The sequence below is a fragment of the Mus caroli genome, chromosome 2 (assembly GCF_900094665.2).
Source record: "Mus caroli chromosome 2, CAROLI_EIJ_v1.1, whole genome shotgun sequence".
NCBI classification, from domain to species: Eukaryota; Metazoa; Chordata; class Mammalia; order Rodentia; family Muridae; genus Mus; species Mus caroli.
The window spans coordinates 33486906-33503962 of NC_034571.1; the positions used below are offsets into that span (position 1 = coordinate 33486906).

A 17057-nucleotide genomic window follows, 5' to 3' on the forward strand; every position below is an offset into this window, starting at 1 on the left:
AGGAAACTTTTACTAAAGTTCAAAGCACACACTGCACCTCACACAATAATAGTGGGAGATTTCAACACCACATTCTCATTAATAGGCGGGTCATGGAAACAGAAACTAAACAGAGACACAGCGAAACTAAAAAAAGTTATCGACCAAACAGATATAACAGGTATCTGTAGAACATTTCATCCTAAATCAAAAGAATATACCTTCTTCTCAGCACCTCATGGTGCCTTCTCCAAAACTGACCATATCAATCACAAAACAGACCTCAACAGATATAAGAAGATTGAAATTATCCCATACCTCCTATCAGATCACTACAGATTAAGGGTGGTCTTCAATAGCAACAAAAACAACAGAAATCCCACATATACATGGAAGCTGAGCAACGCTCTACTCAATGATAACTTGGTAAAAGAAGAAATAAAGAAATTAAAGACTTTCTAGAATTTAATGAAAATTAAGGTACAACAATACCCAAACTTATGGGACACAGTGAAAGCAGTGCTAAGAGGAAAAATCAGCTCTGAGTGCCTCCAAAAAGAAACCGGAGAGAGCATACACTAGCAACTTAATAGCACACCTGAAAGCTCTAGAACAAAAAGAGGCAAATACACATCTAGAGGAGTAGAAAGCAGAAAATAATCAAACGCAGGGCTGAAACCAAGCAAATAGAAACAAAAAGAACTATACAAAGAATCAAAACTAGGAGCTGGTTTTTTGAGAAATTCAACAAGATAGATAAACCCTTAGCCAGAATAACCAGAGGGCACAGAGACAATATCCAAATTAACAAAATCAGAAATTAAAAGGGAGATATAACAACAGAAACTGAGGAAATTCAAAAAGTCATCAGATCCTACCACAAAAGCCTATACACAACAAAACTGGAAATTCTGGATGAAATGGACAATTTTCTATATAGATACCACCAGGTCCCAAAGTTTAATGAGGATCAGATAAACCACCTAAACAGTCCCATAACCCCTAAAGAAAGAGAAGCAGTCATTACAAGTCTCCCAAACAAAAAAAGCCCAGGACCAGATGGGTTTAGTGCAGAAGTCTCTCAGACCTTCAAAAAAAAGACCTAATACCAATACTCTTCAAACTATTTCACAAAATAGAAACAGAAGGAACACTACCCAATTCATTCTATGAATACACAGTTAGGCTGAGTATTCTTCCTTGAAGATAGAACAGTTTCTGCTTAATCAGGAACTTGTCACAATTTCCTTTCATAGAGGACTTCATAAGAGATTTTTTTCTACTTCTATCATGTTTTATATTCCAAATAGATTTTAAAAACTGGTTGAGTCCATATTACTTTTAGCTTCAGAAAATATCATGTATGTTTAAGAGGCATAACTATTATAAACTATTTTGATAACTTAAAAAATGTCAATACTGAGCTGTATATGTTAAAATAGATTTTATTAGTTTAATAAAAATAAAATAAAATAAATAATTAAAAATAAACTTCAAGAAAATACAAAGTAAAGTGGGCATATATCTAGGTACACACCTCCATTACAAAGCGCTTGTCATGGCTTCCACCAGTTTCTGAGATGAGCTCATATTTGAGACCTCTTCTTTTTTCATTGAGCTCCATCACAGGATTTTTGCCACTTGCTGTGAGGATAGGACCCTGAGTTCTTACCTAAAAGGGACAGGGAAGAGAGGCTGAACACTGAATTTCTTTTTAACATAATTGTGTTAAAAAGTAAACTCATTAATTCTACTTTAAAACATTTAAGAACAAAAATGAATCACCTGATAGCAAGACATTAATCATAGGTGGGGAAAACTCTGTAAGGTGTAAATATTGTAGTAACCTGAACAGTCTGCCTTTGAAGGAGAACTGTCCCATTCAACCTCTAAGGTTTGAGCTATAATTGTTCATGTCCTGACACTGCAGGGAACAAACCAAAGACAATAACAGCAATTTGCTTGATGCCTCGAAGGTTTATTATTGTTTATTTTTAGGTATGCAAGAAACAACTCTCCATTTTGCATGTGGGAAGCAATGTCTCTATAAGCCTTTTGGTCCCTCTAAACAATCTGAAGACACCTAATGTAAAAATACAGGATATAAACTGCAGATTTTGAAGAAATAACAATAAAGGCATACATTCCCTGGTCTATGTGTTACAGAGGAGGTAGGTGCCTGCTGTAGAAATGCAAGAGATCAATTTCTGTTTGAGAATGCTAAGGTGAAACCTTTGTATGTCTGCTATGTGTATGTGTTTCTTACCCCCCAAAAGAACATTTCTTCAAAAATATGTGAGTTCTTGCTATTATTCCAAAGCTAATTCTTTGAAGAGGATGCAGTCAACACAGGCTCCTCCCAAAACTTAGGTTTATCCCATTCTATTATCTGGAATCACTAGTCCACACAATCCAGGACTAACTCTTATTCTGAAATACACAGTGGGCAGTCTATTCACACATTAAATGGTGAACTTGTGCACCTTATGTACCACAGCTTGGCAGACACCTCAAAAAATCTGTTTCCTCTACTAGATGTATTTTAAGTTTTTATCCTAAGGTTAATAGTGTTAGTCTTGATACATATCATTATGACATTTTAGAAGTATTTCCATGGCCAGTATGTGTTCTAAATTAAAGTGTATGTATTTTTGCATAGGTATGTTGACAGATTCTTTTCAGGAATTCAGTAAAAGAAGATCAAGATGTAAAGCTACATGAAAATAATTGCCTTTATAAATATATTCAGAAATAAATCAGGCACAATTAAAGTCAAACATCCAAATGTGGCAATGCTCCCATAATCCCAGCATTTGGAAGGTGGAAGCAGGAGGGTTACTAGTTCAATGTCAACCTCCGCTCCACAGGGAATTGGAGGAGGCCAGCCTGAAATACTAGAAGCTCAATCTCAATAACAAAACAAAGCAAAACAAAACAAAAAAGTAATCAGAGTTCCAATTGTAACTCAGTGGTGGAGTATTTGCCTAATGTGCACAAGATCTAGGGTTTGATACCAAGCACCATCCAAAGAAATAAGGCAGAAAATTAGTAATATACGCCTCTATATGAAAGAGCTTATTTTTTCCACACCTCTAAGGTTTTCCATAGCACTCACACTACTTTATTCTAAAGAAGAAAAAGATACAAGTATACCTCTAAGGTACTGGAGGTCTCAGTTGTAGAATTTCCAGTATTATTGCTTGAGTTTGAAGAAACTGTATCATTTTTGCTTTCATTATCTGATTTTTCATCGGAACTGATACATTCAATATCTGCATCAAAACCGGTTGGGTATCCCATTGCCTGTAAAACCTGTACAAATTCCATTAAAACATTTTTATTGAGTTACCAAATATAAAAAAGGATAGCTGAAATTCTGAGAATCTGTAACAATTTACTAAAACCCCTGTGAAGAACAAGAATGGTGCTACAACTGTAAAAGCTTGGTTTAGTCCAGTCCACACTTCAAGGTAGCACTATATGAAAATGTAAACACATACTCAGAGTACCTAGCCTAAAGACGTAAATACAAGCCTAAAGGTGCTGCTACTTTATTTAATCTGGAGGTGAATGAAAGAGAATGTACAGCACAGTCAAGCTTATCCAACGAAAAATAGCACCTAAAAAAAAAAATTAAACTAGAAAGAAAAGAAGACTTGAAAGCCTAATACTATCACTCGCCTCTGGTCTTCAATTTCTCCAACTGGAAAAGATGAAGATTAGATCAGCTGATCTCTAAAATCTATGACACAACCATGAAGAAAAATTAGGCAAAGAATAGAACTGAAAGGTTTTTTTGTTATTGCTTTTTTGTTGTATTTGGCTGATTTTGTTTTGTGTTTTACCTTCAAATCAGTTTACAGCTGTGTTTTTATCCATCTCTGAAGACTTCATAGCTTTTTGGTTCTAGGGTTTCTCAGTTTTCTGAAACAAAGCTTTCACATACTGCCTATCTGTGCTTGTATGCAAGTATGGATGTGCAAGGCACAATCATTTTTGAGCTCTCTTTCTAGATTGCACTGCTTTTATAATTTTAAAAAAAAAAAAAAAAAAAAAAAGGCCAGCCTAGTCTACAGAGCTAGTTTCAAAGCTACAGAGAAACCTTGTCTCCAAAATCCAAAAACAAACAAAAAGGGAAAGTGGATACTGTATCCGTCAAGAAATAATTACACTCACTAGTATGTTTTTAAATCTCTTTCAAAGTAGGTTAATAATACTTTGTGAGTTATTAAAGCCTTTCTACTTTATTTCAGGGCCTTGCCATGCTCGCAACTGAGTTATTCTCTCAGTCTTTAAATAAAGCAGTATATCCACAGATAGAGGGTTAGGGTCTAAAAGATCAGCTTTTAGTTGGTGAGTATATAAGCAATGTCCTACTTATCCATTATACCAACTATACTTAACAAGTAACTCAAAAAGCTGTTACAGTGGCCAAATTAAAAAAAAAAAAAAACCTTTGTAGAAAATGGCATCTGTATATAATATTTTATCTGTATAGATATAACAGTAATACTCCAAACAAAAAAGGGTGCTTAAATTGAACTCTGTACAAAGCAAATTTGAAATTAACTCATCTGGTTCATATATGGAGAACTTAGTATTCTCATCATACATAAATTCCTTGTGTTTATTTGGCATTAAGGCCAGTAATTCCTTTTAGCATCTTTAAGTTTTAAAAGTACTCAGACAATATCCTCAAAATCATTCCCTATTAAAAAATATTCTCAAGAACAGAGCATGGGGGCTGGAGAGATGGCTCAGTGGTTAAGAGCACTGACTGCTCTTCCAAAGGTCCTGAGTTTAAATCCCAGCAACCACATGGTGGCTCACAACCATCTGTAATGGGATCTGATGCCCTCCTCTGGTGTGTGTCTGAAAACAGCTACAGTGAACTTGCATAAATAATAAATAAATAATATTTAAAAAAAAAAAAAAAAAAAAAGAACAGAGCATGGGCTGGAGAGTTGGCTCAGCGGTTAAGAGCACTAACTGCTCTTCCGAAGGTCCTGAGTTCAAATCCCAGCAACCACATGATGGCTCACAACTATCTGTAATGAGATCTGATGCCCTCTTCTGGTGCATCTGAAGACTGTTACAGTGTACTTAGACATAATAATAAATAAATCTTTATTTAAAGAAAAGAAAAGAACAGAGCATCACCACGAACAATGTATCATGTAAAATATCTTTGCCTTGGAAATATAATAATGACATATTTGGTTTTTTTTTTCTATTTTCTAGGCTGCATATTATGTTACAACAACAAATATGATCCATAGGTGAAAAAGGTTTCTATGTTACTGTCCTTATTAAAGTTTTAAAGACACAAGTAAGCATTTTATAAGAACTAAACAAAGGAAGTACTAGTCAGTAAAAGAATACTCTACCTTCACTGCCACATGAAGCTTTGCTGTTTTCTTGGATGGTCCTGAGGCTTCATAAGTTGTGCCATCCACATCTACAGACATTGTGAAGACTGGGGCATGGACCGGGCCAGATTGTGACAAAAGCTTATACTGAAGCCCGGGCCTGATCTGATTTAATCTCATTAGTGCATTCATAAGGTCTATTGCTTTACTATCTAGAACTATGAAAGAAAGAAAAATTAAGATTAAAAATTAAACTAGAAAGCCATTTTGCTTCAAACTATACATTTGTAGATTCTATTAACCACTATAAATTACCCATGTGATCCATCTAGAAAGATGGATCCACTTACTACTCTTGCAGAAGATCTGAGTTTAGTCCCCAGCATCCGCAGAGACTTATCACATCTGTAACTCCATTGCTAGAGTACCTGAGGCCTTCTTCTGATCTCTGAATGTACTAGGCATGCACATGGTACAAATACATACACACAGGTAAAATATTCAGACATAAAGAAATCTAAAGAATGTTTTTACATTTCTCACGTGTAAATGAGAAAACAATTACAAATTCAATCCAAAAGTCATCTTTAAATTTCTTATACATTATAACAGGTTGGTAAAAAAAAAAAAAGTTAAATTGATTTCTTTTTTTTTTTTTTTTCAAAGATTTATTATATATAAGTACATTGTAGCTATCTTTGGACACACCATAAAAAAGCATCAGATCTCATTACAGATGGTTGTGAGCCACCATGTGATTGCCGGGAATCAAACTCTGGACCTCTGGAAAAGCAGTCAGTGCCCTTAACTGCTGAGCCATCTCTCCAGCCTGTCACATTAATTTCTATTTGTCAGCATTGATGTCTTAAGCAATGAAATTTAGAAGCTCAAAGTTCTTCAATTACCAATTTTGTCAACTAAGGTCTATTCTTAAAATTCAAAGACAATGCAATTCTTCCTTTCTTATTTTTTCTGAAGCTATAAACCTTCTCTACTTCCCACCATAAGAATAAAGATTTACAAACTTTTCCTTAAGTTTCGTTTCATCTTCTTGTTGGGATCTTTATCATCCCCTAATCCATCTTCAAATGGCCTCTTTAGAGCTGAAGACCCAGCACCTACAAACAATTACAAGAGCTTCAGTTATAACTATGATCCTTATTTAATGTTTGAGTGGAAAAAAATCTCAAAATTCACAAAAAGATCACACAAGTTTTCTAAGTGTGCAATTACAGCCGTATTTATAATCCAGAGTGTGCAATGTTCTTTTGAAATTATTTATTAACATTTTCGCAAATACCTATTCAATATTTATTCAGGTATGCCCACATTTATGACTATGCTATAATATGAATATGCTATACTAAAACTTGTATGCAGAATATTAATTCCCTATGCAATGATGGTTGAGAGGGAGTTTATGCAAGAGACAAAACCATAATAAACATTAGTGAGCTTGTAAAAGATGCCTGAAACAGACTGCCTCTTCCCCAATGTGAAGACATACAATAGGTACCATTTGTAAGAAATAAACTAGTACTAAGACTGGGCAGGGGCTGGTGAGATGGCTCAGTGGTTAAGAGCACAGATTGCTCTTCCAGAGGTCATGAATTCAAATCCCAGCAACCACATGGTGGCTCACAACCACTTTTAATGAGAAACCAAAAAAAGAAGAACCTGTGGGCCTCAGTGAGCAGGGCCAGACCAAGAGGGAGAAAGGGAAAGGGGGCTTGGGGGAGGAAGACTGGGCAGTGATGGTGAAAACCTTTAATCTTGACACTCAAGAGGCAAAGACAAGCAGATCTCTTGTATGTATGTAGGCCAGCCTGGTCTACATAGTGTGGAAAAAAAAAAACAAAACATATAACCAGGTAGCCAGACATCAACCCCCCTGGGCTCAGTCTTAAGCTTAGACTTCCAGCTTGCATAACTGTTTAGTAGTAACTCTTTATCATTTATAAATTACCCAGTCTTAGGTCCTTTAGTACTGAGACCAAGCAGACTAGAATGGCATGTATTCACATCTGTTATAAACATGAACATAAAGTCTGTCATCTATGTATCAGATGATTATAAGTAGTTACTGTTAGAAGAATTCATCTATCCTTTTAATTATTTCTAAATTGCTTATAGCAATAGTAAACATATTAAAATCTTGTGCTTTTTTATAAGTCTGATCATCAAATTATATGTACTTTTGCAATTATAACTCTTCTGCAAGATTTTATGCAGTTTTCTATGAGGCTTTTCTCCCATTATCAACTTCTTACTTTACCAGAAGAACATTGTGAATAAACATTTTATGTGTCCTTAACTGCATTTTGCAGATAAAAGGTATTTCTTATTTCTCTTCTATTTTATAAATAACCTTCTATTTTCACTTAGGAACACTTAGGAACAACATAAGAAGAAGAAACTGATTGATATTAGTTGGGTGAAGCAACCACTTAATAATCCTCCCAGATGAAAATAAGAGCTTTGTTGCTCAGAGACTGCCCCACCCGGGAATCCATCCCACAACCAGCCATCAAACACAGACATTATTGCATATGCCAGCAAGATTTTGCTGAAAGGACCCTGATATAGCTGTCTCTGGTAAGACTATGCCAGTGCCTGGCAAATAGAGAAGTGGATGCTCACAGTCATCTATTGGATGGATCACAGGGCCCCCAATGGAGGAGCTAGAGAAAGTACCCAAGGGGTCTGCAACCCTATAGGTGGAACAACAATATGAACTAACCAGTACCCCCAGAGCTGGTGTCTCTAGCTGCATATGTAGCAGAAGATGCCCTAGTCGGCCATCATGGGGAAGAGAAGCCCCTTGGTCTTGCAAACTTTATATGCCCCAGTACAGGGAAACAAAAGGGCCAGAAAGTGGGAGTGGGTGGGTAGGGGAGCAGGGCGGGGGGAGGGTATAGGGGACTTTCAGGATAGCATTTGAAATGTAAATGAAGAAAATATCTAATAAAAAAATTGAGGAAAAAAAAGAGCTTTGTTGCCCAAGTTTCAAAGAGAGAGAGAAAAGGTGATCAGCCTGCCTAAGAACATTAATGAATTCTGTCTTCAATTTAAAAATAAGTTACTTCACGAAAAAAATATGTAACAGTGAAATTCTCTATTTTTTCATTATCAAGATTTATTGTCCCTTGGCATAATCACTGAGTTCAGCAGTTGTTTGAGTCAATTATTTTACAATCAGCTCAATCTTGATGTTCACCAACAAAAAAAAACAATGTTTGCTTAGCGTTACTGTCTCATCTGCATACAACTGTAAGTATGTCAGTTTTCTGGAGCTCTAAAAAAGGAACTACGTTTATTCATTCTTTCCCTTACTCATTACCTATATTAAAAGCAGTTCTTTAACTGACTAAAAATTCTAACCTGGTTGAATACATGGATTTAAGTATTCCAGCTCCATGGAAAGAACACTGTGGCTTCATCTTATCAACCTGTCACTGGGAAAGAGCTCATGATCACAGTAATCAGGAAAAACAGGCTTACATTTAGCAACTTTTTTTTTTTTTTTTTTTTGGTTTTTCGAGACAGGGTTTCGCTGTATAGCTCTGGCTGTCCTGGAACTCACTTTGTAGACCAGGCTGGCCTCGAACTCAGAAATCCACCCGTCTCTGCCTCCCGAGTGCTGGGACTAAAGGTGTGCGCCACCACGCCCGCTTTAGCAAGACATTTTAACCTTCCTAATCTAGTAATGAAACCACTTCTAAAGCAAAATATTTTTCATAAAATATAAGTGCTCACCAACATAGGTCTGATGCCATCCCCTTAAATCATTTACATGCAATAACTTAATCCTCACAAGCACTCAAAAGCCAATACCTCTATCATTCCCAATATAAACTCATGAACGCATTTATTCAATAAGAAGCATTTTCAGCATTTACTGTATGCAGGCAATTTCAAGTATTTAACATGTAACAGAGACAAACATACCCCTGTGTCCTCAAAGAGCTTAAGCACAGTGGTGAAGATTAATTACAACATGTCATATCACAGTGATGCAGGCACAAACAGGTGACAGTTTCAGTACCAAGGGCCCCATTTGGCTTTGTTTATGCATACACATACATGCACTCATGCACTCACACACACCTTTTAATGATGTATTTGGAAGCCTAATTTCTTTACCTGCACATACTGCACATACAATGTGTATAAATCCATCTTGAAACAATGAACTTAGAAATCTCAGAATGCCTTTAATTCCCAAACTGCACTGGTCAACATGTACTCCCATCTCTGAACAATAGTTTAAATTTCACCCCCAGTAGCAATCAGACAAAGACATTTCTCCTCAAGTGTATTCCCAACGAGTGTAACTGACTATGCAAATATGAAGAAAAGAAAAGCAGAATCAGCCTGACCTGATTTGGGTGCAAAGTAAGGTAAAATTGTGTCTTCTAGTAAACTTTTGGGGGAAATCACTGCATTACCATTTATGTTATGCATAAGTGGATGTATATATGATTAAAATCAGTAACTGGGGTCCTTAAATACACTCACTCATATATCAGGTCTGATCAGCAATCCTGCTTTGCTCTAAATTAAGTTATCTTGCTTCTTTTGCTAGTCTGTGTAAACTCTTACCTTCAATGAATAAGAGATTGAGAACCTCTTAAACATTTGGCCCAGACCCTAACCACCTATAAAAGTAGTGGGTATAATAAAGACCTGTAAGAAGTGTTCTCAGTAATCAATAAGAGAACTCAAGACTGCCTCAAAGAATTTTGGCCAAACTCAGAAGATGGGAAATGTCATGTGCCTGGGGAAAAAAAGAACAGTCACAGATAAGAGTGTAGATTTTAGGGACTGGAGTGATGGCTTAGCAATTAAGAACACTGGCTGCTTTTCCAGAGGGCCTAGGTTCTATTCCCAGCACCTATATGGGTGACTCAGAACCATCTGTGACTCCAGTTCCAAGGGATCTGATGCCCCTTTTAAACCTCCTTCAGTTATCAAGAACATACATGGTCCACAGACATACATGCAGCAAAACACTCATGCACATAAAATAAAAATTAATAATATTTTAAATTTAGATTTTAAATATGTTAAGTGTGAGCTTTTATTAAGCTAGGAATTTATGTGATGGTGATGAAAAGGAACTGTGGATTGGACAGCTAGTAATCAGATGGAAGTACAAATTTAGGGCCATTTTTGGTATAAAGGAATTTTGAGACTGAAGACTAAATGAATCATTGTAAATAAAGACAAAAGGCTGAAGATTGACTGCTGAGACATTTTTATTATTTAGAATTCAGAAAGTCAAAGAAGATCAGATAATGAGAAACTGGCACTGGGGTCAGAAGAGTCAAGAGAAAATGATAGTGTGAAACTCAAATGAAAAGTAGCATTTCATGTCACAAAAGCTGGATCCAGTAACAAATAATGAGAACAGAGGGCAACATAAATATCATACTCTGTTGAAGGATGGGTAAACTGGTATATTGGACAAACTTCTAGGTCATTTGATACACCTATAACATTTTGAAGACATCTCAGAAGCCATACATGAAAGTAGTCATAACCATTCTATGGGTGGCTGAAAAGTACTAAATAACATAAATATTGTTCAAAACTCAGACAAATAAATCATGACGTATTCATAAAAGATACTACAGAGCTATTAAGATGAAAAACTAATACACTTAGAATAATTTCAAACAATAGTAGACAAAAAGATTAAGTCAACAAAAGATTAAGCTGGTACAGCTCAATTTCTAGAAAGTATAAGGCAAATTAAATTACTGAAGAAAGCACATTTAGGTAGTACAGCTAGAGAATCTAGGAAAATACTGTCCAAAAATCAGAACCTATAATTCACATGGCAAGCACATAATAGGACGGCACCTGAGGAACAGACAACATTGTATTTCTTAATTATGGCAGTGATTATATAAATAACTTTTTAAAATAATTCTTTGGAGGGCTAAAGAGATGACTCTATAGTTAAGAGCATAGGGTGCTCTTACTAAAGACCTGAGTTCAATTCTCAGCATCCACATAACAACAAACTATTAACTCCTGATCCAGGGGATGTGATGCCTGCCTTCTGGTCTCAGCAGACACCTGGAAGGCATGTGATACACAGACATAAATGCAGGCAAAACAGCCATATACATACTATTTTTTAAAGTACTCACTGTGTCAAAGTTGCAGCAGGATAGGGCTCTAAACAAATCATTGAATGTGGTAAGGGAAAGGTTACAGGCAATACTTGAGTAGTGATAAGGAAGAAAGCTTAATAGAACAAGCTCAAATCACAAGAAAAAGTTCAAAAAAGAAGAGCTAAAATACGAGGCTGTTGTTTGCCAAAAGTGGTGTTTTTCAAGATCTGAGAAATGGGACTTTGTGAGGGGTAGAAATTAAGAGGGAATTTACTTTGGTTTATGAAAATAACAGAGTGAATATAACTCATGTTGCAAAAAAAGAGATAACTGCTAAAATATCTATTTATAGAGAAAGAAAATACAACATACTACACAAGCCCAAAGTCGTATCATCAAATAAAGATGCTACATAGATAAGATAGTAGACAGAATGGTGAGAATATGTACAAGTTACTATACACACTATTGCTCAATAAAGAGAGAAGCAAGAAAGGTCAACCAATAAGAGGAGGAGGTAACTGAGGAGCTATGAAATGAGACGTTGAGACAACTCTCAAAATAGTCCCCATGTGGTTTTTCTGCAATCATGTTTAGCAATGTGCTAAGATAGAAAATAGATTTCAACTACAGATCCAGTAAGAAGGATCAAGAAATAGAAGCTGTATTGCAGGGAGGGATTATAATGATAAGCCAGAGAACACAGAGTAAAGACATAAGTAAGACCATGAAGAGAACTGAGGGACTATCACTGCTGAAAATGAGCCCACACAGTCTCTACAGAGAGGGGCTAAAATGCAGGAAAAATAAAGTCTATGGCAGGGAACTGTAATATGAAAGAAAAACACTATGAGTGAACACAGAAATTAAAAATTATATAATCCTCTCCCTGAAACTACCCACCCCAGTCACTGAGCGAGCCTAGAACCACATGATGTCCAAACCCAGAATCTAAACCAGAACTCTAGATAGGAACTCCTGGAGCTAATCTATTGACCTTCCTAACTGACAACTACCCACCTGCTACTGGGCCTCAGGACAGTGTGACGCTCAACCCACAACCCCATCTAAGTGCACACAGAGCCAGTTCCTGCCTACCTATCCACTACCCCACACAGAATGAGTGGCCCCAATTCTGAAATTCAGGTATTACTCAGTGGATCCACAACCTGTCAAGTTAGAATAAACAGCAAAGATCTAAACACCTATTCAACAAAGACAAGACCAGGTATTCTAAACACCTCAAAAAGCCTAAGTCAAGCTGTCTAGATATCATCACAAAACCACAAACAGGAACAACTAAGAGTATAAACAAGAACAACGAAGAGAGTATGCCCTGTCTTGAAATTAACACCTCATCATAATATTCCCTGTGAAAAGCAATTGTGCTGATGCACAATAAGGACTTTAAAATGGCATTATAAATATATTCAAGGAGCTCAAAGATGATATGAATAAATACATGTCTAAATAAAATTAAAAAAAAAAAACAGAGTTGAATGAAAACAAATATGAAAATACAATTTGATGTATACTCTCTGAAGAAAAGCCAAACAAATAAAATTATGAAAAATTCAGTGAAAAACTTTAGGATAAAAGCTCACCAACATACTGAATCATATTGAAAGGGGAAAATAACATATCTCAAAGATGAGGTAGAATGAATGAATCACTCAGCTGGAAAAAAAAAAAAAAGTTAAGTCTAAAAAACCAAAGAACAAATTATCCAAGAAATGTGGGATACTATGAAAAGACCAAACCTATGAATCCAAAGTATAAAATAAAAAAAGATACCCAGGTCAAAGGCATAAAAATATTTTCGAAACATAGTAAAAGGACATTTCCCAAACCTAAGGAAAGAGATGGTATCAAGGTATAAGAAGCATACAGAAAACCAAATAGGCATGAAGGAGTCAAGGGTGGGGATGGCAAGCACACAGATCACCCCATAACACACAATGATAAAAACAATAAATACACAGAACAAAGGAAAGATATTGAGACCAAGTCACATATAAAGGCAGGCCTATCATAGTAACAACTGGTTTTACCTAAGACAATTGATTTGATTTTATGTGCATTGGTGTAAGGGTGTAAGATCCCTTGAAACTGCACAAACAGTTATGTCCTGCCATCTGGGTGCTGGGAATTGAACCAAGGCTCTCTGGAAGAGCAGCCAGAGCTCTTAACCAATTTTACAACAGAGAATTTAACAGCAAGAAAGACCTGGTCTGATGTTCTACCCATTCTGAATGACCACAGATGTCAGCCCAGAAAAATGATCAGTCATAACTGAAAGAAAAAGAAAAATGCTTCACAAAGCAAATAAAACAAAGAAAAAGGGCTTATCTAACCAAAATGGACAGAACAGATGGGAACGGTAATTTATACTCATTAAAGGAAAAATTCACCAAGAGTATATTATGATACTAAGATTTATACAACAAACAAGGGGCACCCAATTTCATAAAAGAAACTAAATCCTAAAACTCACAGGTTAACCCTAACAATGAAAGTGTGATTTCAATAGCTAACTTTCACCAATAGGTTATCCATACACAAACTTAATAAACTCTGGAGTTAAATGACATCTAAATAATATGGACCTAACAGAAAATTCTATTCTAATACTAAAAAATTCACTTTTTTCTCAGCAGTCCATGAAACTTTTCCCAAAATTAACCATATATTAGGATACAATATAAGTCTCAACAATACAGGAAAACTGAATATCCTATATGCTATCAGGTATCAAAGGTATGTTCAACAGCAGTAGAAATGGCAGAAAATAGAAAAACTCATAGAAACAAGAAGACAGTATTAAATGAAAATTGGACCAGGTGAGAAATCAAGAAGGAACTATGCTGGATGGTGATAGGTTGTGCAACATTGATCCCAAAACTTGGGAGGCAGAGGCAGGCAGATCTCTATGAGTTCAAGGCCAGCCTGATTTACAGAGTGAGTAGCCAGAGCTATATGGAGAAACCCTGTCTGGGGTTTTTTTTTAAAAAAAGGGAAGGGGGAAGAAGAGAAAAAGGGGAAAAGGGAAAAAGTAGAAAAGGGAAGAAAACAGGATTTAAGCCATGCAATGGTGGTGCATATCTTAAATCCAAGAACTCAGGAGGCAAAGGCAGGCAGATCTCTTAAGTTCAAAGCCAACCTGGTGTACAGAGACATCCAGGACATCACAGAGAAAAGTGGGAGTGGATGGGGATATTTATTGAACAAAAATAGAAATACAACATATGAACATAACAAAATTGTATGATACACTGCAGGCAGACCTCAGAGGAAAGCCCTTAACACTGTGCCTAACATCAAGAAATTAGAAAAAATTAAATATTAGTAAGTAAATGATATACTTGAAATTGTAAGAAAAACATGAACAAATAGCCTGAATAGAAAGGAAGAAATAATCAATACAGGCCTGAAATTAATAAAAGAGGAAAGAAAACCAATATCAATAATAATCAATGATATGAACAGGTGGTTCTTGAAAGATGCTGGTGGGGACAAAAACAATGAGACCGGCAAACCTTTATCGAAATTGACTATAAGGAAGAGAAGACCCAAATTTAGAAATGAGGGATAGAGAGACAGCTCAGAAGTTAAGACTACTAGGTACTGTTGCAAAGGAACTGGATTCATTTCCAACATGGTGGCTCATAATAATTCCAGTACTAAGGACCCAATGCCTTTCCCTGGATAACACAAGGCAAGCATATGATAAACAAACATACATGCAAAATTAACACACACAAAAACAAACATTCATACATATAATTTTAATTGTAATTACAAAGGAAAAGGAAGACATTATAATATACTGAGCAATGACCACAGTGGAGCATATGTGCTTGTTATATGTTGGAACACTGGCTATATGCCCAGGAGTGGTATAGCTGGGTCCTCAGGTAGTACTATGTCCAATTTTCTGAGAAACCTCCAGACTGATTTAGATAATGGTTGTGCCAGCTTGCAATCCCACTAGCAATGGAGAAGTGTTCCTCTTTCTCCAAATCCTCATCACCATCTGCTGTCACCTGAGTTTTTAATCTTACTGATTCTAACTGGTATGAGGTAGAATCTCAGAGATGTTTTGATTTGCATTTCCCTGATGACTAAGGATGTTGAACAATCTTTAAGTGCTTCTCCACCATTCAACATTCCTCAATTGAGAATTCTTTGTTTAGCTCTGTATTCTGTTTTAATACGGTTATTTCTCTGGAGTTGAACTTCTTGAATTCTTTCTTTTTTCTTAATTGGATACGTTCTTCATTTACATTTCAAATGCTATCCTGAAAATCCCCTATACCCTCCCCCTGCCCTGCTCCCCAACCCACCCACTCCCGCTTTCTGGTCCTGGCATTCCCCTGTACTGTGGCCTATGATCTCCACAAGACCAAGGAAGGGCCTGTCCTCCCTTTGATAGCTAACTAGGCCACCTTCTGCTACATATGCAGCTAGAGTCACAAGTTTTGGGGGGTCCTGGTAAGTTCATATTGTTGTTCCTCCTATAGGGTTGCATACCCCTTTAGCTCCTTGAGTACTTTATCTAGCTCCTTCTTTGGGGTCTCTGTGTTCCATCCAATAGATGACTGTGCGCATCCACTTCTGTATTTGCCAGGCACTGGCATAGCCTCACAAGAGACAGCTATATCAGGGTCCTGTCAGCAAAATCTTGCGGGCATATGCAATAATGTCTGGGTTTAGTGGTTGTATATGGGATAGATCACCAGGTGGAGCAGTCTCTGGGTGATCCTTCATTCCGTCTCAGCTCCGGATTTTCTCTCTGTAACTCCTTCCATTGGCATTTTGTCCCCCATTCAATGGAGGAGTGTTCCTCTTTTTGGTCTTCCTTCGTCTTGAGCTTCATATGTATTGCAAATTTTATCTTGTATATTCTGTTTCTAGTCTAATATCCACTTATCAGTGAGTGCATATCATGTGTGTTCTTTTTTGATTGCATTACCTCATTCAGGATGATATCCTCCAGATCCATCCACTTGCCTAAGGATTTCACAAGTTCTTTGTTTTTAATTGATGAGTAGTACTCCATTGTATAAATGTACCACATTTTCTGTATCTATTCCTCTGTTGAGGGACCTCTGGTTCTTCCCAGCTTCTGGCTATTATAAATAAGGCTGCTATGAACATAGTGGAGCTTGTATCCTTATTACAAGTTGGAACATCTTCTGGGTATATGCCCAGGAGACATATTGCCAGATCCTCCAGAAGTACTATGTCCAATTTTCTGAGGAACGGCCAAGACTAATTTCCAGAGGGGTTTGTACCAACTTGCAATCCCACCAACAATGGAGGAGTGTTCCTATCTCCACATCCTCACCAGCATCTGCTGTCACTCGAGTTTTTGATCTTAGCCATTCTGACTGGTGTGAGGTTGAATCTCACGGTTGTTTTGATTTGCATTTCCCTGATGATTGAGGATGTTGAACATTTTTTTCAGTGTGTTTCTCAGCCATTCCATATTCCTCAGTTGAGAATTCTTTGTTTAGCTCTATACCCCATTTTTAATAGGGTTATTTGATGTTCTCGAGTCCATCTTCTTGAGTTCTGTATATATATT

At 36.5% G+C, this 17057-nt stretch overlaps 1 protein-coding gene across 5 annotated transcripts in view; it reads right to left on the reverse strand.

The window, feature by feature from the left end:
- Nucleotides 1-17057, reverse strand: part of Strbp (spermatid perinuclear RNA binding protein) — a 122844-nt gene that overhangs the window by 19081 nt on the left and 86706 nt on the right. For all 5 annotated transcript variants that reach the window (XR_003836003.1, XM_029474577.1, XM_029474579.1 and 2 more), the window contains exons 11-14: nt 6374-6466; nt 5367-5566; nt 3133-3291; nt 1517-1651 (exon numbers count right to left, since the gene is read on the reverse strand). Coding sequence is in view for 4 of the 5 variants with exons in the window: in XM_029474577.1 (XP_029330437.1) it covers nt 1517-1651; nt 3133-3291; nt 5367-5566; nt 6374-6466 (587 nt within the window). In the remaining variant the exon portion in view is untranslated. The remainder of the gene's footprint in view (nt 1-1516; nt 1652-3132; nt 3292-5366; nt 5567-6373; nt 6467-17057) is intronic.